Genomic DNA, 25919 nt, shown 5'->3' on the forward strand with positions numbered 1-25919 from the left:
GTCTTGTACTGAGTGATCAGCTGTCTTGTCAGAAAACATTTCGGTCTTTCTCAGCACTCTCCCACTGGTTAAAAGCAATTATTCTTTCTCCATGCTGAAAAGAGCTGCATATGATCCTTTTCCAGTGCCTTGAAAGAACAGGGTCCATTATTGAGCAAGTGAAATCTGAGACAGGAGGAAAATTCCATCAGCCAAGCTGAAAAGTGAAATTACAGAGTGAGTTTGCTGTGAACCACGTACAAAACACAGGGTATCTGAAGCAGCTGATGTCTCAGGTTGTATAGGTAGATATCTCCCTGCAAACGATGCACTCGAAACGCACCACTGCAATGTCCTTCCTTTAAAGTGAACAGAGAGCTCCTTAGTAATAACAGTTGCCAAATTCATTTATCTTCTAAACCTCTTTTATCTTGGTCAGGCAAATATAGTTCACTGCATATCAAATGGGCTTAACAGAGCTGGCAGTGCTTTGTGTTTTAGTGAAGTTGCTATAATTGTGTTACACTCAAACCAACTTGACTATAAGGACACATGGAAGCAACACCGGATGTGCATTATGCAGTTGCTAGCTGAAAAGATGAGAAGAGAAGGAGAGGAATGTTCCCGAACCATGTTAATACCTCTTCCTGTGTATAGAGTCAGAAACAAAGCAAAAGAGGTACATTGCATTCATCACATGCCTAATGCAGTTGAATTAAACACCAGACTGGAATATTCCTTTCACATTTGTCCTGCGTAAAAACATCCACGAATGGCCTTTGTGAGGGGCAGATGACAAGTTCAGTTGCTCTCACCTAACAATGATGTGCAACAGTGAGCAAGAGAAGTCTGTGTTGAATCTCTGTCCCTGCAGCGGAGTTGAAGCAAAATGAAATGGAAGGGAACAGGGCTTAAGCAAGAAGTGTCAAGGGACAGTGAACAGGGGCAGCTTCTGTTTCTGAGGGACACAAATCGGCAGCTTCCTTGGAAAAGTCAGAGCAGAGGACAAAAGGAGTGTAAAGTGGCAGGTGAGAAGGGTGGAAAAGGGTGAAGGATGGAAAAGGGAGAAGGCATCAGCAGAGAAGAGATGAAGGAAGCTTAGAGAGCAGTTGTTACCTAAGCTTTGGTCACAGAAGAAGTCCTTTCTTGGGGAGCCTGCTCTGCATCCTTCAGCTCATCCCATCCCATCCCACTCTGCCTGACATTTTCCATATTTAGCTCAGAAAATGCTGGATTCCTGGGATCCATCATGCCACAGCCTGAGCTTGTCAGCTTCCTCTTCTCTTCCTTATCACGGGGAAGAAATCCTGCATCTGGTTGACCTTGAGAATCAGCCCACTTTGCCAGAAACACGGACAACTAAAAGTCCTTTATAAACTGAGACAAGGATCAGAGGGGAGATTTGGAGAACTCCTATTACAGGGAGCTTGGGAAGACTAGAGGCCAGTTTTGCGTGGTGTCTGATGGTGAATAGAGTCCAGCAGAGGTGATAACCAAAACAGAAGGCTGGACATTCAGCTAGAATCACAGAATCGTTTAGGTTGGAAAAGACCTGTAAGACCATCTTGTCCAACTGTTAACCCCTGAAGTCCACCACTAAACCATGTCCCTAAGTGCCACATCTTCATGTCTTTTTAGCTACCTCCAGGGATGGTGACTCCACCACTTCCCTGAGCAGCCTGTTCCTGTGCTTGACAACTCTTTTGGTGGAGAAGGTTGGTAGTTTATGATATGACAAGAGCTAAATCAGGGCAACAGTCTCAACGTGGCATTCTGGACTCTGAGCAAAGCAACTGGAACCCGTAATGCTGAGGATTCCAACAGAACAGGGGAGTGATTTGTGTACAGCAGAGGCAGTGTCAAGGGAAGTATGAAGTTTGGCAGCAGCCAAGAGTTACTGATAAGCAAGCTAAGGTCAGTGGTGCTGCTGAAAGAAGATACCAGTACATTGAGAAGTCAGAATACAAGAGGTTAGTTAGTGCAAAAAAATGATGAGACACAAAACAAGGAGACATTCTAATTCAAGAGCACTGTTGGTTTGGTTTAAAGGATGTCATCCCCATAGAAGAATTGGGTTTGGCAAAGAAAAGAGCAACATACCCCACTGAAAACTGTGTATGAAGAATATAAATCATAGAATCATAGAACAGTTAGGGTTGGAAAGGGCCTTAAGATCATTCAGTTCCAGCCCCATTCTGGATTCGTGTGGTCTTTGCTGAAGTGATAGCCATGTACACTTTGTTCTGATGCGCTGTCTATTATCTGTCCCCAGCATCCTGCCCTGTGCTGTGCAGTGGAAACGGGCAGTACATGAAGGGAAGGTGCCTGTGCCACAGCGGCTGGAAGGGAGCGGAATGTGATGTCCCAACCAACCAGTGCATCGATGTCTCCTGCAATAACCATGGCACATGCATCATGGGGACCTGTATCTGCAACCCAGGATACAAAGGAGAAAGCTGTGAAGAAGGTATTTGCACCACACATTCAATTAGCCTTTAGCTTCAGGTAATTACATGGATGGAGGCAATTCGGAATAGGACTGGCACTTAAACAGAACAGTAATAGGCACCTTAGAGCCACAATAGATGGATGCAACCTAAAAATGATATGTTGTCATAACTTGTCATTAGCTATCATATTTGTCCAATAATTGGATGAAAAGCCATCAAATGCTTCAGACAGACAAATTGAGTTGAAAGACCAGAGCATCTAATCATATGTTCAAATGTTCTTATTAAAGCACCGTTTCCATTTACACATTGAAACGTATAATTACTTTTACAGTGCTTTCTTCTCTGCTGGGCTATGCCAAGTGATTTTGGTTGCTTCCATCCCCAAAATGGTGGTGTGTGAGAGAAAGTCTCTGATTCTTGTCAGCTTTAAAAGCTTAGAAATGTTCAGGCCTTGAATTAAATTCTGCTTCAAAATCAGATATTATTTTAATGGCTTTTCCATTGCGTTTTTCACACATTAGCCCCCAAACATTTTTCATTTACATTTAGATTTATGGCTCAGAAATACACGGCCTTTTAGCACTTATCTTCAATCTTTTTTGTGTAGGGAGGCACCTGCCACCATAAACCTTTATCTTCTCCAGTCTGTGACTGCTTCTTACTGCTAAATGAAAAAGTGGTGTTTTGTGAGTGCACAAATCATTTGGACAGTTATAAAAATACATCCAGAAGTGCCTGATTTAAAGACGAAGGTTCAGTACTTTTGAAAACTCTTGTTAAAATTCAATGCAGATGACCTGATAAATAATTACGTTTAAATTATGCTTCTACAGATACATACGTAAAGGCTCTGCGCCACCTCATAGATTTAAGATAGACTCGATACATGTATAAGAATCACAATGGCTTGAATTAACTTATGGTGTTCTTCATGTGTGCAGGATAAAGATTTATCTGGAGTGGCTTTATTTTACAATGAAAATAGGCTGAATTGGATTCAGACGTTCAAATGGCATCTCATCTATCAACCCTTTTGGTGTGTTAAAAGTATTGGAGTGGGACATCTCGATGTAACGTAGCTTCAGTGTCAGTAAATGTCAGATGAAGACAGTATCAGCTGCTACAACAATAAGCCAGCTCTTGAGAAGGCTTCATTTTGGCTTAAGAAAGCACAATTCAATGAAGCCGTGGGGCATGCGAAACCCAAAGGTGGTGACTACTGAAGGATCTTTAAAGCATCTCCCTATTTACTAGATCCTATCTTTACTGGCTAAACAGAAATGAAACGATCTGATTTTGCCTCCAGCCAGAGGTGTTTAATGTGTGTAAATCAGAGTAAGAGTCTCACTGGAACCTTTTATTCCCCTGCTCCCATTTCAAGCAGAAAAGCCAGACATTGCTCAGTTATTTCATGTTGGAGGGGACAGTGTCAATCCCACTAGGTAAAAACCTGAAAAACAATGAGGAACAAAGAGAACGTGATTTTTCTTGTGATCTCTTTCGTATTTTTCCAAGTATGCGTTTGGTTTTCATACTCAAAGCATAATTTGTATTGTGTTGTGAAGGGGAGGGGGGATGAAATACACCACGTGGGAAATCTTGAGGACATTTATATATGAATATCTTTAGATCTAGTAAAAAAACAAAGTTGATTTATACTATTTTTTAAATTGCTTTTACTTTTTAATTTCTCCTCTAAGAAGAACCATCTGGAATTGATTAGGGTTTATTATTTCTCAGTTCTTGTAGCTTCACTGCTTAGGCCGTGTTTATAATGGGGGTTTCATTCCAGGGTTTCTTCTGTCTTTTCTTTCCTCCCCCTATAGAAGTTCAGCAATGTTTATAAAACATCAGCCAACAATCTTACATGAGCTTTTCTTTTGCTCCTTCCTTAGTTTATTGGCCCATATTTTATAAGGCATGGGCTAAGCCAGCGAGACATTAAAGGGAAAGGAGCAAATTTAAGCAGTGAAAAATGAGAAGTTGCTCTTTGGGTACCGAATAAGCCCTAATAACTTGTGTGACCAATGAAGCACGAAGCATATTGGGGAAAAGCATAGAAGAGGCACTAACCTTGCCTGCTGCATGATTTATCTTCCTTTGCAAAGATTCTGCACAAGGCTGAACTATAAATGGGGCATTTTCCAAGCAGGAATTAGACCATTTGGGACGTTTTCCAAGCAGCGATGCAGATATATATGCAAAACTCTTTTCTTTCTCCACCTGTACCAGATTTTGTCAGCTCTGCTTTCCTGCCCTGCTCCCCATCTCTGCTCCTCCCAGAGCTGAGCAGCTAAACTTGTCATGCAGAACTCCCTAAAAATATACCATTGTACTCCAAATCCACTAAGCAATTGATTAAGAAGAAAGCAGAAGCCTGTAATCCTGTCCCAGGGCCCTTCTGATGGTGCAGAAAGCCTAAAGAGATACAGCTAGTGAGGCTGAGATTAAAGTAACCATTGTGTGTGACATTTTCTGAAAGGGCTCATTTCAACATGAAAAATGGCCTTGGGATTATGATAAATGGGGGGCTCTGACATGCACATTCCCCTCTTATAATCGCCTGTGTTCGAGCTGAGATAGCAGATTGTCTGCCTCCTGCAATGGAGCCCCTGTAAAACTCACCTTTTTTCCCAATTGACCTTCAGAGGGGATGATTAATTGCCTGGAGGTAGCCTCTTGTCAGTTAGCCTGTGATCTTTGTTCCCTATGTTCAAACCATCTGTGGAGAACCTATACAGGGCTGCTGGTCCATCTCTTAGTCCTTTTCATACTTATTACTGTTGAGAAAGAACAGGGCCAGGGCTTCAAGGGTCTCATGCTAAAATTGGCACCTGAGCTCCCAGCTCACTCACAGCGAAGGAGATTTATAGACTCATCCTCTCCAGCCTCTTACAACCTTCAGCTGTGAGCAGGGCTCCAGGAATCAAACAAAACCCCAAACACTCTCACATGCCTTGGGGTTGTAATAGGTGAGCCATTACTTGTCAGGCTGAGAAGGGTTTGAGAAGCCAGGGAATTATCTGAGCAGCTGTTGTGTTTCCTTTTAACGTTTCTGGATATTAAGCAGGTCATTGGGATTCTGATTAGCTTTTATAAGAGGGGAAGAAGCAGACCACAAACCTGCTGGGTGTGTGGTGGTGTGTTCTGCTCTTCTCTGTTAGGAGCTGGACAGCTTTCACTTTGTTGCTTAGCCAGACACTTGTCACTGATCCCCAGGTTGCTGCCAAACTCCCTTACAAGAGGTGGGAAGAATTTCCTTTAGGCTGTTCTATGAGCTTTTATATACAAATAGATGATTGACTCCCCCAATCCTTCACTTGGGTGCCATGGGTTTTGATTGCTGGGTGGAATTCCCCTCATGGGCAGAGTTCTCTGATAGTTGTCTACAAACCACATAACTTAGGAATCAGGCAGCACTGTAGCCGGTCTTTTGGTGCGCAGTGCTATACCCTGTAACTGAAGGGTCTCAAGTCTTGGTAGGAAAGTGCCTCTTTGAGTGGGGAAAACCACCAGAAAACAAAAGAATATTATTAATAAGTCAAAAATCAAACCACCGCTACTAAAAATACATAATTTTGTTTAATTCTTACTCCAGAAAACTCTCAAAGGATCTATTTAATGTGACATTTATGTAAGTGTCTGTGAAACCTGTATAGATTTCAGCACATTCTTCAATTTAAGCATGTCTTTTGCTGAATCAGGACATTAACTTCTGCTGAATCTTTGTGTAAAATTCTCTCTCAGAAAACTAGAGCTCAGCTTTGAATTCATTAGAGCAGTAATTTAGGTTATTCTAATAGAATAAATGGAGGCACGATATGTGTGCAGGAAAATATTACTCTTATTCTATTCTTAATTGATATTAGGCTGCTCTTACCAGGAAGATCATTTATTTAGGCCTGAATAAAAGAGTTGAATAATTGAATTTTTCTCTGCTTTCCATGACACTGTTTTAGGTCTCACTGCCTTTTTGGGACACTCTCTTCTTGATCTACTTAAAGATGCCCCTGCTTATTGCAGGGGAGTTGGAGCAAATGACCTTTGAAGGTCCATTGCAGCCCAAACTGTCCTATGATTCTTGCATGAGGCATCTGCTTTGTGCACAACGGGGCTTTGCTTTCTAGTTGGAGCCTTGAGATGGTATATAGAATCATAGAATGGTTAGTGTTGGAAAGGACCTAAAGATCATATAAATAGCTTTGTGTTGATGGCAGTCTGATAGCTTTTTCTCATGAAATTCCCATTTGCTTTCCCTATCTGCATCCTCTTCCTTCTCCCGTATAGTGGACTGCATGGATCCTACCTGCTCGGGACGAGGCGTGTGCGTGCGAGGAGAATGTCACTGTTCGGTGGGCTGGGGAGGAACAAACTGTGAGACCCCAAGAGCCACTTGTCTGGACCAATGCTCCGGCCATGGGACCTTCCTCCCAGATACTGGACTCTGCAGCTGCGATCCCAACTGGACTGGACATGATTGCTCAATCGGTAACGTCAGCGGTGACTTACTGCTGGGTTTTGTTTGCTTTAAACTCTGCGAAACATTCAGGCTTTGATCTGCTATAGAAGTGCTGCAAATGTGTTCCAGTAAAGCACATGTAGGGCATGACTGGAAGCAGAAATGCCAGAGCTCAACTACATAAATAATTCTGCTTCCATTGCTGAGCGTAGAGTAATATAATAAATAACCCCATTAAAGCCACCTAGGCTTGCTATTGTTCATTATGTTGCTATGAATGTAATTGATGGTCTACATATAACTGCTTGTTCTGGTGTTAGTTCTTGATGAATCCCAGTAGCCACCAAAGGGTCTGGTTTGCTGTTTAGGAGATGACTAAATATTCCTTAGGTGGCTGTAAACAAGAAGGAGGAGGTGGCAATCCTTCAGGTCTCATTTCCCTTTGGAATTCAAAGGCTGTGCTTTTCTAAGCTCAGCTAGAGGATGATGAGTGTCACATGAGGTCCATATAAGACTGTAGCACTGTCCCCTATCAAGTAAATAGTAAGTAGTACTTCTACAGGGTAGAAGTATTTAATAATACAAGCACCTACCAAGAAGATAGATGCTTATGGGCAGTTTTGTTAGGTTTGGAACTTTGACCTTCCTTCATCTTGCTCAAAACCTGCATCAGGTATCTGAAATGAAAAACCATTCAGGACCCATTTCTTCCAAATGCAATTAGTTTTTAGAGGCCACACTGAGAAATGCTACAATATGTTAAATACTCAGAACCTATGGAACATAAGTCTTTTGGCTTTTGTGCTCACAAACAAGAGACTACAGCAGTAACAGCTTCTTTACGTTGCACAGCTGGGGTGGAACTAGGCCAAAAATCCAGGGCAGCTCAATATAGGCAATGAAATGAGATTAATTTTGAGCAAAGTGACCAAAAAAGCACCTGTTAGGAGGGTGGATACAATAGAAAAATCACATAAACTGCATTTTCACTAAAGAATGACTATCATGTGTAAAGAAAATCAGGTTAACCGCTTGCGAGTATTTTAAGAGAGTGACTTCCAAGGATGGGGCAATGTGAATAAAGTGGTACAAAGGATATAAAAAGAAAACCTTTTTGACTATCATCATTCGGGTTAGATGTTAGAAAGCTTCTTGTAAAATTGAATAAGCAAAAGAGGAGGCTTATTTGCCTGGGGCTAAAACTAGGCTGATCACAACTTTTGCAGGTATAGGGAAGGAAACTATCCAGCATTGATAGGAGGATAAGTTTAGCGTCAGGCTTTTCCCTTCCCCATATTAACATCTTCAGTTCCGTACTCTATGAGTTCCTTTACAAGATCACCATAAGGGGAAAAGTAGTGTATTTCTAGTGATTTTGTAGCATAGTTCATAATTGAGTCATTGCTCTGAGTTTATCCAGAGGTTTGGGGATTGCAGGGATGGATTTGGGAAACTGTTTATTCCTACACACAAACAGAATTCACTTTCCCTTTGTTAACCTGCAGGTTCATGTACAGATGATTTATAAGCTTTCTTTATACTGCTTTTGTAAATCCATCTAGGGCAAAGTTTCTTTGGCACTGCGAGGTTATTTGAGACAAACTTGAGCATCACTCCAAGACCTTTTTCCTCACTGAGCTGCTTGTAACATTCAGGTTATTGTGCCTCACAGCTAAAACCACAGCTGAGGTGATTTGTAAACTTCCATTTTTAACCCGGACCTTTCCACTGAATTGATGACTTGGTTTGAAAGACAGAGTTACTCACAGGATGCGTGGTGCTCTTCTTGCATGATGAAAATAGAGGGAGCAAGCATGTTAGTACATGTAACAACGCACTGCCCACCCCAGCAGGGTGGAGGTACTGTAGAAAGGACAAAAGGGGCCAGATTTTCATTGTCCTATAAAGCAGGACCGAATAGAAGTATTGTTAAATGAATGAGCCAAGTACTTGCATAAATCAGCCTCAACTCAGCAAAGCAACGGGACCATGTTCAGTCTCAGTGAAATCTCTAGGACCGTGCCTGCATGGGCTAGTGTCAAGGACAGCTGCTTTCATAAACCCTATTGAGATGCAGATGCTGAGAACAGCATAATCATATCGAAACCCAGATTCCATCTTTTAACACCTTCAGATCAAGATTAATGCCTCTCTGAAATGCTGTATTCATTTAGAAGGTATCAATCTGTATGGGATCACAGAATCCCAGAATGATTTGGGTTGAAAGGGACCTTAAAGCTCATCCAGCTCCAACCCCTGCCACGGGCAGGGACTCCTTCCACTAGAGCAGCTTGCTCCAAGCCCCTGTGTCCAACCTGGCCTTGAACACTGCCAGGGATGGGGCAGCCACAGCTTCTCTGGGCACCCTGTGCCAGGGCCTCACCGCTGTGTATTGTCATATGTAGAAAGTGAAACCAGACCATCTTTGAACCTTAGACTCAGTCTTTCTAAGCTAAGATTTCACCTGCCTTTAGAAGGAACCTTAGAGGAGCACAGATTGCTGATAAACCCTTTAGTTTTCACAAGATAATAATATTACCGAGATTCCTGTTTCCTGTTTATGGTGTCTTTTTTCATTCCACTTAGCCTGTGTCTTCATAGAAAAGCTGGGCAATTCAATTTCTTGTGAATTCTACTCTGCACTGCATTACAGGAAGAAGTAATGATATGGGGGAGGGTTTGCTTTATATGTGTAACCGCTACCAGTATATCTGGTGATAGGGCTGAGATATATCTGAGATAGGGCTGCTGCCGTACTACCTCAGATTTTTCACCCTGGAACCTTCATGCAAAGGTCAGTTTCTTAGGATCCTGTTTCCCTCAGTGTGCACTTCTTTTTTGGTAGATCCTCAAGTATAAAGAAAGTCTTTGGGAGAAAGGTGCAGAGGTAAGTCCAGAGGTAACCTGTACTGAGCAGCAAAAGGGGCATTTTGATTTCTCCATGGGAGAATTAAATCCCGTCCCGTTTGCATCTTAGCACTGTTGCACAAGTGCATACAAAAAGGTCCTTTATAACCCAGTACAAGAAAGATAATTAAGGGAACACCCATCCTAGCCCTGTTTTCCAGGGTCTGCCAGCACAGATCCTCTGTATCCCAGGGTTTTGATGACCTATCTCCCTTCACCTCTTAATAAGCCCTAGCAAAGGACTTCATTCCCCAAGTTCCTGCAACTCATTACAGGGCAGCTCTCTTAACCTCTTATTGTCTGAGTATAGTGGGAAGAAGGGAACAGCCTGTGCTGCAGTGTGAAATTGAACTTAATATGTGATATAGTCTCATTCTTGACCTATTCAGACTGGACCAGGTATTGCTGGCTAATCAAGAGGCAATAAGCTATGCCCTATAAGACATATTTGCTGAGTGCAGGGAAATGAATAGGTGAGTCAGGTTATTTGAATTTGGGAATGCGTTGTTTCCCAGAGGGATCTCCCTGATGCATCAGTACAATCCCAGGCATATCGAAACAATATTATGCTTGGATGCAAAATCATTCTTGAAAGAATTAAGTTATCTGGTGTTGCCCTTCACTCTCCTCAAATATAATCAGTGATTTTCGCCCTGTTCTTTGCTCGGTAGTTGACATCTTGACATGCAGGATATTCACTAGAATTATTGGGAAGCTGAATATTCAAAGCAGCAATAGAAATTATGTTCTGTGTATAATAAATGTACTGACTTTTTCTGGGCAGTTGACAGTGGTTGTATATTGACCTGCATACAGATAAGGATTCCTTCTCAATCACTCATTTGTAATGGCTCACTTTAGGCATGGTTGACATCCCGGGAAGTACTTCAGACCCTTAAAAGTACACTGGAGAAGAGCAGTAATAGGAATAGGACTTTGTATATGGTGGTCCTAAATTGGCAGCGGAGATATAAAATCATGGGCTGTGCTTTCAATGATAGGAGTTGGGAACTGGAAGATGGGATTCAGTAAAGAACTTAGAAGTTAAGATATTTTACTCCACATTTTGAAAAGGCAAAGGGAACACACCTGACCAGAGACTACGGCTGGGCTTGCATGACCGTATCTCATGAAATCTGGTAGCTTGATCCTGTTTATACAAACATAGAATCCCAGACTGGTTTGTGTTGGAAGAGATCTTAAAGCTCATCCAGTTCCAACCCCTGCCACAGGCAGGGACACCTTTCACCAGAGCAGCTTGCTCCAAGCCCCTGTGTCCAACCTGGCCTTGAACACTGCCAGGGATGGGGCAGCCACAGCTTCTCTGGAGAAAATTTCATCCTAAATTCATGTCGTGCCCAAGGGCACCAGGATAAAAATCCATCCTTGGAATCTGCTCATATAATTCCTCCTTTAAACAATCCTTTTCTTCATTAAGGGGTAAAAATGTTTCTGTAGAAGATGGATACTACATCCGCTGTCATGTGATATCAACTTGTACCTTACTACGGGCTAGAGCCTTCTTTAAGCCTAAGAACTCATTGATTTGTCTTTTTCTTAGCTTTAAACACATGGGGAAGAGCAAGAGAGCAAAATCTCAGGATACAACACATGAAATTGATAAAAATCCATATATTTTAGATCTTAAGGACCTAAGAAAAAGTTATTTGGCACAGCTTGTAATCAAATGCCACTTGGAATGATCTTCCTTCAATCCGTAACTGGTTTGTCTCAGTACCCTTGCAATGTAGTGAGAAACATTAGTCTGAAGCAATTGAAATTATGGGGGCAAAGGGTCTTCAAAGCTCAGCTTCAGAAGATACCATCAGAACCTGTTCTGGCTCAGTACTAAGTTGAAAAACCTCTCCTGAAGGCCTTAACTTGGACCTTTAACAGTTGTTGACGGGCAAAACATGTTTTGTACCAGCAGGGATTTCATCCTTAGCCTCACAGAGCCGTACAGTGCTCATCTGTGAACTTGTGATCTTCCCCATTTTATTTGTGTGGCTGTGTGGAGAGATTTCTCTCCAAGGGAACCATCCTGAAACCAGGTTAGGAATAAAGTACGTGCAGCCCAGTGCTGTTACCCAAGGCTATCCCAGGCTCTGCTTTGTGAATTGTGAAGGAGTAAGCGAACCCAGAGAGTCAACAGTGTTAACAGGAACTAGCATTGTACAAAACATAAAGGTTTTGATGTAGTTGGGATTGTGAGTGCAGATTTTAGCCTACCCGTTGCCAAGATGAAGTTATCCTTTAAGGTCTTCTAAGCTTTTTATTAAAAATGCAATAAAAGACTAAAACCAGCCAAATCATTTGAAATAAAAGTATTGAGGGAGGCTTTCATTTGAATACCCTTTTACTCCCTTGCCCTTTGTTCATTGAAAATGCCTATAAGGAGACCCTGGTGTGGTGGAGGAAAAGGGGTAATGGTTGCTATAAGCTGTTGTTATTTCTGTGAGGAGTCCAATTCTTCTAAAGTCCAAATATCTTTGTGGTCAGCAGATGGAAAGGGCACACTAAAAGCAGGGAGAAAACTCACACTAAGATAGAAAATACAACTTATGTTTCAAATATAGAATCACAGAATGGTTTGGGTTGGAAAGGACCTTAAGATCATCCAGTTCCAACCCCCCTGCCATGGGCAGGGACACCTCACACTAAACCATGGCACCCAAGGCCTCATCCAACCTGGCCTTGAACACCATCAATATGGATTCCTACATCCAATGTGATAGCTGAGAAATCATTCCCTGGCCAACCAGAGATCCATCAAACTTCTGACAGCTTCAGGATGCATTTAGGATCTTACTTTAAGGCACTTCTCTGCAGCAGTCCATGCAGTCTTGGTCACATACAATCAAGGGAGAGATGAATGAACTGAAAGCTTGTGTTCTAGCTGTCATTTAAACTTGGCCAAAACCAGTGGAAATGGTGATTTCATCCGTCTGGCTTTGACCATTAGATCACAAGATGTTTGGTCTGATTAGCTCATGTCTCAGGCTGAGAATAGCGTATGTCCAGTGGTATAAGAAGCAAATGCTAGTCTTCACTGACCTTTAGGCATAACTGTGATGAGTAAATCTTCTTCCTCTTATATCAGCTGTACCAGCATCAGTGCAAATTTATGGACCCACTCAATGGGCAATGAATGGACTAACTCATTCCCTATTTGTTTTCTCCAACAATTAGGGCTAATTCCCAGCAAGCCTATTTGAGTTCAGCATTCTTCCCTATCTCCAAATGTGACCTCAGCACTTACACCATGAAGTTGTATTTGTTTGGATCGGTTATGGTTTGTGTTGTGGACTTTACTGACTGAAAACAACAGTGATGGACCAGATCATGTGGGGTTCATGTTGACTTGGCTAGTTTGAAGAATAGATGTTTCACAGCACCACCCTATAGATGTAGAATAGATGTTTCACAGCACCACAACAGAATAATGTATTCCATGGTTAAGTGGCTCCCATTAAAACAGAGTGTTTTGAGGGTGGTTAAGCAATTGTATCACTAAAAACTCATGAGTCTCAGATGACCAAATTTTGGCTAATTCTCTGACTTTTCTTTTGTATAAAGGAGTCATTACATTACAGTCTTTTGTATTAAGAGTCATTACAGTTTCTGGACTTACATCATGCCAACATAGGGGCTGGGCATCATTTAGCCTTTTCTCTGCAACTCCTATCTGTCATAAAATTGCTGCTTTTTAAGCAACATTAAGTCACTTCTTTGACATAGTAAGTGCAATCCAGCTGTCACTGAGGATAAAACTACTGTCCTGCAAGACCGATGAGAACTTGTTCTTTACATTCTCTTAAGATAGAACCAGTTGATCTTCTGTCTCTTAATACAGAAGCCAGCTGAGAATTTGAAACATTATGGTCATTGCATGGAGTAGGTCATGATTGTAAAGCCATAGGAATTAGTGAGTATTTCTGCAGGCTTAGAATTACTCCGTGGCAGCGGTGCAGCCTTTGAACTGAAGTATATGATGTTCGGTAAGTTTGGCCCATCAGTTTGTAACCAGCTCACACTGTGTAGGCATCCTCCATGTTCTGTGAGTCTAGCCCTCTGGTTCTGACTATTCCCTCTTTTATCCAAGGTACTGCTGGAATATCAAGGTGGACACTTGTGTGTGGTCAGGCTGTGCCTGTGATCTGCCTTAACTAGGCCGGATCAAGACGGTCCTCTCACACCTCACTCGTTTAGCTCAGCAAGGATGCTCTTAGGTTCGATGTCATGGCTTCTCCACTTGAAATCACACAAATCCATGCTATTGTTGGTGGATTGCTCTTGCAAATGTGACCTTGCACTCCAGCTGGAGCTCATCGTGATCAGAGTTTCTGCACAGGTTTATTGGATGTTTTCAGCATCATCAAATCGTGTTTTAATTCCAATTTAGAATGGCTGAGATGAAATAATAGGGAAAATAATCTAGGAGTCAGTAAAACAAAGTAACAGAAAAAATGAGCCAGCAAAAATAGCACAAGAACAGTGACTGTCATATTGTGGATGGGTATCTATTGAAGGCCAGGAATCCCTGATTTAATAAGCTGTCGGAAGTGGATGCACTGGGTTTAGTGCAGCCTCTCTTCCCCCCTCCAAGTTGCATGGTGTTCATGCTCTGAAACCTATCAACACAATTTGCACTACTGAGCACCTTCCTAATGATCTTGACAGATGAAAGTTTGAAAGGGCTTTGGAAAAAGCTTTGCTTCTGTTCTGTACAAGTGACCCTTCCAGCCTGGTGTTGAGCATATGGACAGCACAGCAGACACAAAGCTTTTGGATCAGCTGCTGCTGCATCCTGTTTGTGTGGATAGATGGGCATATAATAAACTCCTATGGAGCCAGACTGAGAGAGCTGGGCTGGGGCAGCCTGGAGAAGAGAAGGCTCCTGAAGGGGAGACCTTAGAGCAGCTCCAGTGCCTAAAGGGGCTGCAGGAAACCTGGAGAGGGGCTTTGGACAAGGGCCTGTAGGGACAGGCCAAGGGGAATGGCTTGAACCTGCCAGAGGGGAGACTGAGATGAGCTCTTAGGCAGAAGCTCTTCCCTGTGAGGGTGCTGAGGCGCTGGCCCGGGGTGCCCAGAGAAGCTGTGGCTGCCCCATCCCTGGCAGTGTTCAAGGGCAGGTTGGACACAGGGGCTTGGAGCAAGCTGCTCTAGTGGAAGGTGTCCCTGCCTGTGGCAGGGGTTGGAGCTGGATGAGCTTTAAGGTCCCTTCCAACCCAAACTTGGTTCTACAAAACTGTCCTGGTTCAGGGTGGTATTTAGTTGCCAGTTGGGGTTAAACCACAGCAGAAACCATTGTGGCACTGTCTATATAATAGTGCCAAGCTCTGAGCAAGGGAATCCCAAGCAAATCTAGTTTGGGATTACTCCAGCAGACACATTTATAAATGCTCTGTTGGATTTATTTTAGACAAAACCAAACTGTATAGAATTAGAAAAGAAGTCAGTTCTTTTCAGTGACTGTAAGCATGAGCAAAAGGCTTTTCTAATGTCAAATTATCTCCTCCTTATGGACACAGAAAGGAAATCAAAACTAGTCCAGAGAAGAAGAATCCTTGTTAGCAACTCCCTTTAATACATTAGGAATTGTTTCTTCTCTGGGAAGCTTTAACTCCCATCCCGGGAAGCACAGAGATCCAATTAAGCATCAAAGAGAAAAACCTAATCCTGCACTTTGAGATATTTATTTTTATGCAGCAAATCCCGGTGCCAAGGCTGAAGTCCATCAATACCTGACATTTCATGTCCCGCCATTCCACAGCAAGAGCCAGTGTAAAATAAAGTTCAGAATAATAAATAAAGGGAAGATTGACACGAGCACAAAAGTAAATCACAGCTATAGAAGAGATTCTTTAGACACCGTGTGATGGTCAGTCCCAAGCATTTAAAGCAAGAATGAAAATAGGGTATAAATATTGTAGAAACTACAGGCTGGTAAAAGGCAGTAGACCAGTTTAATGGGATTTCATCTCCCTGAGTTATAGCTTTTCAGACAGGAGCTGGAAAACCTTTATGCAAATCTGAAGCGAGCTGAAATTGCACTCAGAAGAGAGATTTCTTTTGACAGACGTCCCAATTGTACCACTGTACATAGTGCAGCCGCACAGATTGGGTGAGAGCTGTGATCCATTAGCACAGGGATTGCTAATGACTGCTCCTGTTCTTCCTGTTCCTATTTCTAGCAAGAACTCCCAAGAGTCCCATTGTGTAGGTGCTGTATGTTTACAGAGTAAGAGGCTCGGCCATACATCAATTGAAGTATCTGACTATACCTAACTCCTTCGTTACTCATTTGAGCGATGGAAAGTGAGTTGAGGGCGGTTATGGGACAAACCTCCTGGATCTGCTCAGCAGCTGCTCTGTGAACATTTCATCTCCACATTAGGCAGCTCAGAGCTGCCTGCGTTCCTGATCTGAACCTCCAGAGAGAGATGGGACCCAGCAGAGGATTTGCAGAAGCCTTTCAGTTAAACACAAAGCTGCTTATGCAAGCGAAGAACTGAACAGCAGAAGGAAAATGGGGGAAAGGGCTGAGGTGGGGTTAATCTTTTGTGTCTAGGTGAGGGCCAGAGATGAGTGCTTTCTTTTATTAGGGATTTCCACTAACTCCTCTCCTAGCTATAGGCAGCTCAGCCAGCTCAACCGCATAGAGTGAAAACTCTCTCCTCTTCTGTCATGCACATGTTTTATGCCTCCTTTGCACACACCCATCCTTTTCTGCAAGCACAGAGTTGTCCCTTCTGCACATGTATTGAGACCTCTACTCAGTTCTCCTTCTGAAAAGCCTGGCAACATCAGCATTTAGGCCAACTGAGGCATTGTAACAGGGTCATGCTCTAACGTGGGATATGCATTCCCCAGTGCAGTCACTCTGGGATGCTCCTCAGCCCTTCATGTTCAGTAGGTGAAAACTCAGGTGTCCTATCATAGGATCAGAGAATCCCAGGTTGGAAGGGACCTCAAGGATCATCTGGTCCAACCTTTCCTGGCAAAGCATGACCTAGACTTAGATGGCCCAGCACCCTGTCCAGCCCAATCTTAGCGCTGGGGAGTCACCACTTCCCTGGGGAGCTTATTCCAATGGCTGATTGTTCTCAATGGGAAAAATTTTCCTCTTGTGTCCAACTGGAATCTCCCCAGGAGCAAATTCTACCCATTACCTGTATTTTCCATGTAATTCCTTGTAAAACAGGAGTCTCCATCTTCTCCGTAGCCACCCTATAAATACTGGACCAAGTCCTGAGTCACATTTCAAAACCATCACTGAAGGTCAGTGCCCATCCTGATGATGATAGCAAAGCTGATGGATTCCTTTTCAGTCCCTGGAGAGCATCCTTTAATCTTGATTTCCTCATCCATAGGAAGAAAATAAATAACTATTACCTTTCAGAGATATTCAGTTTGCTGAGCTATATAATATACATTGAGTTCCTTGACTGGAGTGGACTGTTGTCTCAGTACCAGACAGTTGATTACACTCCAAAAGCAAAGAGGTTTTATATTTATTGGCATAAATAATAATAATAATTTCTACATTAGTAATATTTGCATAATTCATGTCTGGTTTCAAAATAGGCAAACAAATTATTTGTATAAAGGCATTAAATTATGGAAATCTTGCTTTTAGGATGTGATCTCTGATGGCAAAAACACATGGCCTTCAATTAATGACACTGGCACAAGTTGTACAACCATTCCCCAATCTCTGCTGAAACAGAGTGGTTTTCAGAGGATTTTGTGCTATGGATTTGTTGCTGACAAGCACAGCAAGTTCAGACCTCACCTTTCAGCTTTTGCCTTGCTCCAGGGTTGATCCTTTCCTTATAACACGTGTAAAAAGGATGGGTTTAAAAGCTAATGAGCTTTATGTCTTCCTCAGTTCCAGCAGAGGAGTTCGTATGTCACTACTTACGAGTTATCAAATCACATAAATGAGTTTCATAACACTGCAAAATGTCTTTTATTATGAATGTATTTAGCACTTTGCTGCTATCTAAATCATCCCAAACATGAACCTTCTGCATTTTCCATCCATATCTTTATATTAGATGATTTCCCCAGACATTTCCCATAACTTCCCTTCTAAAGCAAATTCAGGCTGCGAAAACAAGGCTTTAGCTCCTCACCAGACTCAGCTTCTCAGCTCTGTGCAGTCCCTCTTTCCTTGCTTCTTTTCCTTCTAAGACCTGTCTGAGGCTGGAAAGTGCCTCAGATGAGATGACTTGAAATGGAAAACCCTCAGTTAAGACAGATTGTTAATTATTAAATTCTCTATGAATATGTTGAAGGTCACTGGAACTGCCCCAGTTTTCAGGAAGCTCTCAGCAGTTTCACCTGCCCTTATATTTTAGCACTAAATCCATATTTATTAAAGGATTTAGCAGGCAGGTCAGAAGCAGCTAAATCTCTGCTTCTGCATCACATGAATGCTAAAGGAAAACATTCATCTGCATTGCTCTCCTCTAAGCTGGAAAGCTTTAAACTGTTGTCAAGCCAATTTTAGGATTTTCAGGGGATAGGGGTAAACATGTAAAAATGGATTTGCCATAAATGAAGCACAAATTGACATCATTATCCCTTTCCCAACCCAGTTCTTTAATGCTAGTGAATATAATAGGAGATTCTGGTTTAGACCACTTCCTATGTTGGCAGCTACCGTGTCTGTTACATCAATTGAAAAGGGCCATGAACAAAGTGTTACACTGGTGGCTAGCACTTGGTAGATTTGTCTTCCTTCTTCTGGAATATCAAAGGCAATATAGCAGACTTTTTCTTCTCAAGGGGACAGATTTGGGGCAGGTTTTAGCAGGATATGCAAAAAAAAGAAAGAGAAAGAAAGAATCAGGTACAAGGGGTTTATTTGTATGAGTAATTGCTTTAGTATTCTTACTTCGAAAGTGCTCTTGATGGACTGTGACCTCGTTATACCTGGCACAGAGCAAACACAGAACAAAAAGGAGAATCCTGGCCTAGGATAGTTGAGATTCTTAAGCAGTAAGTGACAAAAAAAACAGATAGAAATGTGCTGGTGGAGGTGGAATAATATAACAACACGATGCAATATGGAGAAGTTAAGGCACATCAACAGCTGCGATCAAGAGTTTGGGTAGGTTTCATGGGGATTAGGATTTTTACGAGAGCCTGATGCAACCTTTACAGACCAAAGGGAAATCTCCCCTCAGATCATGAGGGGATAATGAAAACCAAAAGCCATTTCTCTCAGAAACTAGCCAGCAGGCAGCTGAGGCTGGTCCCAAGGGCTGGTTCCCATTAAGAGTGAGCAGTGATGGAATAGAGCAGGTCCTGAAACTGAAGATTGGATTATTTGCATGAAAATTAACCAGCATCCTGTTAAAATGGCATTATCTTTTTAGAAGGATAATGTTAATGATGCTTTTGAGATGGGTGAATCACCCAAAACTCAACAGTGCCTTGAGCACAGGCTGCTCCAGGAGTTCACCTCTGGAACCACCTCTCTTTCTTTCTTTCTCCTTGACCCAGGGCAACTGGGCTCAACACAGTTCTTCATAGGTAAGACTGGGATGAAGCCAGGCAATGGAAGACGCTAATCCTAGACAGTAACATGGTGAAAACCCAGATGGTACAGTAGAAATGAACTCAATTCCATAGACAAAACAATGCATCCATGAGTCAGTTGACATCCAAGAGTGCCCTCTGCTAAGTGCAAATGTCAGGGAGGAAAATATAGGGTATTTGGTCAAAGCCCAGGAATTTCCCACAGAGCTGCAGGGGCTGACTGTAACTTCTGAGGACATTAAACCTCATCTTAACCCTTAGAATTGAGCACCAGATTTGCTCAGAAGATCCCCTTCCTTCGTGGAACTACAGGCAGCCTTGAGAGCTGCACGGTGAGATGGAGTAAAGCACAATGCACCTCTAGGAAAGGATAAGGAATGGCTGAGCTGTTCGTACAAACAGTGGAAGAGATTAAAGATGAAAAGAAATATTTAGTCACCTTTTGGGAACAGCTGGTGTGAAAATATTTACCAGGCAGGTTCCTTTATGCACAAGCACGGCGTTCGAAGTAAGCTTAAATAGGCAGGAGCAATATAATGCAGCTGGCCAGGCTGTGAATACTGTAATAGGAGAATTAAAAGCTTTCCTTCTCGTTTGCTCACGCAGCTCAGATGGGAGCTAATCATGTCCTCGGACTTTAACAACAGAATGGGGAAATGTACCAAGGCAAAAAATGCGGCTTGTGATAAGACAAGAGGTGGCAAATTCTGTCCCTGGGACTGAATGAGGACGGAACGATTCACCTGCCCTTTTCTGCAAATCAGCCTTAAATCGTCTTGAGCTGCCCGAAAAGAGCTGTATTTAAGTGGAAACTTAATCTGAAATCCATTTTGATCATTTCTTTGAGTGCCAGCAGTAAAGTAAAAGCTACTCTGGCTATTTAATCACCCATTAGAAACCTGTGAGCGTTTAAAAGCGCCATGTTATAATGGGCCGGGGCGTGCAGCAGGATGTGTGTTGTAAGGCTATTTAAATTGTATGGTACCCATCTATCTTTAAACTGGCAGCTAAATGGAAGATTTAGATTTGAGAGTTCCTGGCTCCTGGTTCCCTGTCAGAAATAATTAAACTACATTTTAGGGAGACTGTCGTAAGTAGTTTGCTTCACAAGTGTTTTTCACAGCTGAGGGTCTTTATTACAGCTCTTGAGGCCTGGGAATCCAAACCACTTTACTATCCATTATATATGAATTATACATTCATAACCTGGAGGCTGCACTCTCTTGCCTAGCCAGTGGTATGGCTGGGGTCTCAGCTGGGTGGGAGATGAAGCCCCAAATGTTCCCAGTGTTCTGAGTTAGCCAAAGCTCTGTCGGGTTTAGATCGTGCAGGGCATGTCGATCGCCTATGTGTGCAAAACTGCTCCTCGGCAGCGTGTTGTCCGAGGAACACTGCAGTTGAAGTGTAAATGTCCCAGTGGGTTTTCCATCCCTTTTCACGGGAGTGACTCCACAGAGATTCTGCCTTCCAGAGAGTGCTTCCTTTTTTCTTTCCTCACTGTTTTTGAGTGTCACTCCATTATCCTCCTTTCACACCTATAAATAACTCCAAGAAGGCTTCCGACTATCTCTCAAAATACCTTCCTTTTTGTCTTCTCTTTTTTTGCCTCCACCACCAACCTGTGGTTGACTATGAGCTGCATTTCCCTGTCTCACAGACAGGACACCAGACTGGATATCAAGACATCAAGGAGATCCTGTGCCTGTATCCGCATTGACTTCTTTATGCCTTGTTTACTTCACCTGCAAGGTCCTGCACCTAGGTTGGGGCAACCCCAGGTAGCATCAATACAGGCTGGGGGAAGAGGGTCAAGTTCAACACATGAATAAAGGATGGCAACCAATAAGCAGAGGAGTGGTTTCAGTCCGATGTCTGAGATGCCCTATGGTGAAAGACTGCTAGGAAGCATCATAGGCTACAACAACTCTTTCCTAGTTCGGGCTAGGGGTAATGAGCACGCATGGCTGGGCTCCTTATGTTCATAGTGGGCACTGTAGTATGATTTTACCTCCCTTGCATCTAGGAGCTGGGAAAATCTCTGTCTTGATGCCAGATGCAAAGTAAAAACTTCTGATAGCAACTCGAGAGTCCTTCCTTGGTCATGTCTTAACTGTGATAGTGTAATTTCAGTACAACTTACATTAGATTCTGTTCTGTTTCGGCAGCAAGTGGTATCTGCGCATCCTTGTGCCTCGGTTTAAACACCCAAGGTGCCCAAATGCTTTTTCAAGTTTGACTCTGAATGGGACAAACAAGTTCCTGAGTGTCCTAAGCATATTTATGCTCCCAAGTTTGTTCATTAGAGATTTAAATCATAGAATCATAGAATAGTTAGGGTTGGAAAGGACCTTGAGATCATCCAGTTCCAACCCCCCTGCCATGGGCAGGGACACCCCACATTGGGCTAAATGTTTGAGAGGGTTTGGTGATGTCTGAGACACTGCAACAAATGGAGTTCAACTGGAAACTGCTCCACCACCCTGAGCTGCAGAGTAAGCAGGAAGTAGATGTTGAGTTTATGTCTCTTTTGGGTAATAAGATGTTTTCTAGATATGCAAAGCTTTACTATTAGTATGATCCTAGTTGCTAGGATAATAAAGAACTAAAGAACTCTCTCTCATCCTTGGAGGCAAGAATCCATTTCAGCATAAGGGGTGAAGACCCTGCAGCTCTCTTCTATGGTGCAAAGCCTTCCTTCTGGAGCTGAAGTGGATGTTCCAGCCCTGTCTGAAGAGCATGTAAAAGTCCCCAAACAGCCCAAGCTTCCTGTTCCTGGTGGTGTTAATTAGCAAAAGACTAAATGCAGCTTGAGTAAGGCTGAATTTCAGTCAGGTGTGATGCTAATGCAGGCTGAGTAGTTCTGAATATTTTATGTGCAGTCAGTGACCCGGAGTAAACGTCTTGTATAATACCAGTTCCCCCTCCACCCCAAGCCTCTGAATCCTGCACTTAATATGCTCAAAGGCAAAAAGAGAGGCACTGGAGGTGGGTTGGTGCCTGAGATATTCATTCTGGGGGTATATAATGGGGGGGAAAGAGAGAAAATGCACTCTGCAGAGTACCCTGGTACCTCTTCTTGGGCTTCCAGCCCAGCCCCGCTCAGCATTTCTTCTATTCACGTCTTGTCTCCACTCTCCCCAAGGGGAACTGTGTCCCTACCCTGTAAAATCTATGAAATGGCTCAGTCAGGCAGAAGGCTTGAGTCCAAAACATTCAGGAAAGGTCAATCACATTAAGAAGCATCGGGCAGAGGGAAGAGGGAAGACCCGATGGTCTGAAATACAGTCCAAATTGCCTGTCTTCTTAGGAGAGTGCAGTCATGGTTTATAAGAAGTCAAAGGTGAGCAGTCAAGTGCTGAGCCTGGAGAAGATTCATTTCACTTCCTATGCAGTACAGCACCACATCCGTAGTTGGTTTTATTTCTATCCTTGAAATCAGCCCTGTATAGTCATGGTGGTAACAGGCACTTTAACACCTGGCTCGTGGGTACCTGTTCTCCACCAAGTCTCACTTTTTCCACATGAGTACAGTGCAGATGAAAACATGAAGCCTCCCAAATTCATGCCAATGGCAGCCAAAAGCCTAGTGCTCAGCAAAAATATGATGCATAGCTGTGTCCTGTTGTCCACTGGGCCTTATGAAGCCTGAAAAACTGTTGTGAAATGAGTGGTTCAGGATTGCTGAATGAATCAACATTAAAGATATCAGCCAGAGCAGTTTTAATATGATTTGAAATATTGATACATGATACAGCTTCCAGAGGGGACACTGAGATTGGATATAAGGAAGAAGCTCTTCCTTGTGAGGGTACTGAGGCTCTGGCCCAGGGTGCCCAGAGAAGCTGTGGCTGCCCCATCGCTGGCAGTGTTCAAGGCCAGGTTGGACGCAGGGGCTTGGAGCAAGCTGCTCTAGTGGAAGGTGTCCCAGCCCGTGGCAGGGGTTGGAACTGGATGAGCTTTAAGGTCCCTTCCAACCCAAACCAGTCTGGGATTCTATGTTCTATGATAAAACGATTTATATAGAGACCAAAGGTGAAAAGGATAAGGGAGACCCTTCCATTGAGTGATGAGGTTCAGAGTGGACCCCCTTGCTTTCTAAGCTCTTGACAGAGCCCAGGTGTGGCTGAATCCAATCTTAGTCTCAACTAATCATGCATACCTGTGTCCCCATGCCCAGTGGGGCTCACAGAGGGTATGAAAGCCATCACCTTTGAAAAGGCAATGTCCTTTAGCTCTTCTCTTTTATGGGAGGTAAGTACTGAAATATCCAGCTGTGATTCCATGCTTTTGTTAACTCCAATAAGACTTGGGAACAAACACCATCCTATCAACTCCAGTGTGTGTAGCTCACAAAAAGAGCAGGGTGGTACCTCCACGTACCTGAGGGGGGATTTTTAATGGGTGGTAGGAGAAGGGGGACATTGCAGATGTGCAGACGTAGTAGAAATAGAAGTATTCTGTATTGAGAGAAGCAGGGGTTTAATGAATCCCATCCCCAGAACCGTGGGTTTACAAGCCCTAAACAGGCTTTGCCAACACTCAACTTTAGCATCAGTAGTTTTATCAGCACTTTGTTTCCACACTTAACCAGATTTTAATTAAATGTGGCTTTTGTTCTGCTTATTTGAGAGAGCCTTCCCCTTCGGATTTGGTGATCACAAAAGCTCAAGGAGTGCCAGAGAATTAGATAGCAAATAGGAGGATCAATCACAGCAGACCTCTGCAATCCATGTCCATCTCTTTTTTATTGTAATACACTTATTAGATTCTTATTGTCAGGAAGGATTAGCGTTGGGAGCTCCAGGAATTCCTTTCATTGCCCCGTAAGGCGAGGTAGTGAAGTGTGGCTGTTTTCCTTAACAATAACACTCTGGATTTCCCCCCCCCCCTTTTCTCTTCTCTCCACCCATATCCCCTCCTCTCTCTTCTCTCCTCTCCCACAGAGATTTGTGCAGCGGACTGCGGAGGACATGGCGTTTGTGTCGGAGGCACCTGCCGCTGCGAGGAGGGATGGATGGGCACAGCCTGTGACCAGCGAGCGTGTCACCCACGCTGCAATGAGCACGGGACATGCCGGGATGGCAAGTGTGAATGCAGCCCGGGCTGGAATGGAGAGCACTGCACTATTGGTAGGGAGAAAGAAAAACCGACTCCTTTTCAAAGTGTAACTGATGCTCAGGGAGGAGAAAAGGCGCATGCTGAATTGAATACGTGTGACTTAGTGTAGCATGAGCACCTTTGTTCTTGGATTTCCAGTTCTGACATCATACATTTCCATGTGGGAACAAGGCATAATGTCCTTTCATTTGTTGATGACGTGGCTGTACAGATATATTTGATTGTCAGACATGAAGTACACCTCTGCAGTGTTTGGTCTCATTAGAGACGAGCCGTCAAATGTCAGCTGGATGCTTTTAAACGCATCCCACTTTGCCTCTTTCAAAAGGTCTTTCTGTGGCCTCTGAGACTTCTCTCTACTATGGTGACAGCATTTGCAGACTCATGCATCTGGTTTAAAGTTTTCCTCCCTTTTATTTGCTCCATGATTTGCACTGCCACTTTGCTTGCCAGTATAAAAGAGGAAACTGCAGTCAGATGACTTCTGGCTGGTATTTAACTCTGTCTTGCTTACCCCTTGTCTGCTCAGCTACCTTCCTAACCATTTCATTTCCTTCTCCCTTTGGTTCTGCATTTCTTATGCACATGCACTTATCTTGAGCTCTTGGTGTCACGCTTGTTATTATTATTCGTAAGGTGCCACCAATATGCCCCAAATAATGCAAAGAGGTGCAGTTCCTATGTTAAGCAATTTGCAGCATCATTAATGAACTGGCTTGGCTTTACCTTCCTCCTACATCTCACTTAACAATTTGATGCATTTTCCCTTCTTTCTTTTTCTGACTTTCAGGCATTCAGCCCCTTAAGTCCCCATTCCATAGTCATACTATAAAATCAGTAGCATTAAGACTCCCCAGACACCATTTATTATGCGTTAATGGCAAACTAAATTAGTGAACCCAGTTCTACTCTCCATAATGCCTCTGCGCACCTGAAAAATAGCAGTTAACTTGAGAAGAGTGAGAATTCTCCTCTGGTCATTTTGGCTTAATCAATTTAATTTAAAGGTAAGAGAATTCACCTCTATGTTGCTTTCATTCTGCCATGATACATATAAATCACACCGCATCAAAATTAACCACTAGCAATACCTGGGCGAATGTCCACACAGCCATCCATGTGGATTATCAACTTAGTTACACGTAGACATCACTTTGCTTGAACACCAGGTAAGTTTGCACATACACACACAGACAGGAAATGGAGCCTGATCACAGTATGTTAATTCCATCATTAGGGTAATGGTACAAACCGTATCTGTGGCTCAATTCTACTTATCATTTATTCATGCTAATGTCACCCTACCACATTATGGCCTCCACATGCATCCCGTAATGAAAAATATCTAGCTCTTAAAACTTCCTCTGTCTCATTAGACATTACATTCTGCTTTCTTTGCTATGGCCCTCGCAGCTTTCATTTCTTTTCATGAGGAAGGGATTGAAAACACCCTC

The 25919-nt window shown here is 43.0% G+C and overlaps 1 protein-coding gene across 1 annotated transcript in view; it reads left to right on the forward strand.

Annotated features, from left to right (window-relative positions):
* The window catches only part of TENM4 (teneurin transmembrane protein 4), a gene marked incomplete at both ends in the record, with an annotated part of 363192 nt that overhangs the window by 204841 nt on the left and 132432 nt on the right, over positions 1-25919 (forward strand). The window contains 3 exons of the mRNA XM_080612995.1: positions 2252-2446; positions 6720-6920; positions 24291-24476. Of these exons, the coding sequence (XP_080469121.1) occupies positions 2252-2446; positions 6720-6920; positions 24291-24476 (582 nt within the window). The remainder of the gene's footprint in view (positions 1-2251; positions 2447-6719; positions 6921-24290; positions 24477-25919) is intronic.

The sequence above is a fragment of the Psittacula echo genome (assembly GCF_963264785.1).
Source record: "Psittacula echo genome assembly, chromosome: 3".
In the NCBI taxonomy this organism is placed as follows: Eukaryota; Metazoa; Chordata; class Aves; order Psittaciformes; family Psittacidae; genus Psittacula; species Psittacula echo.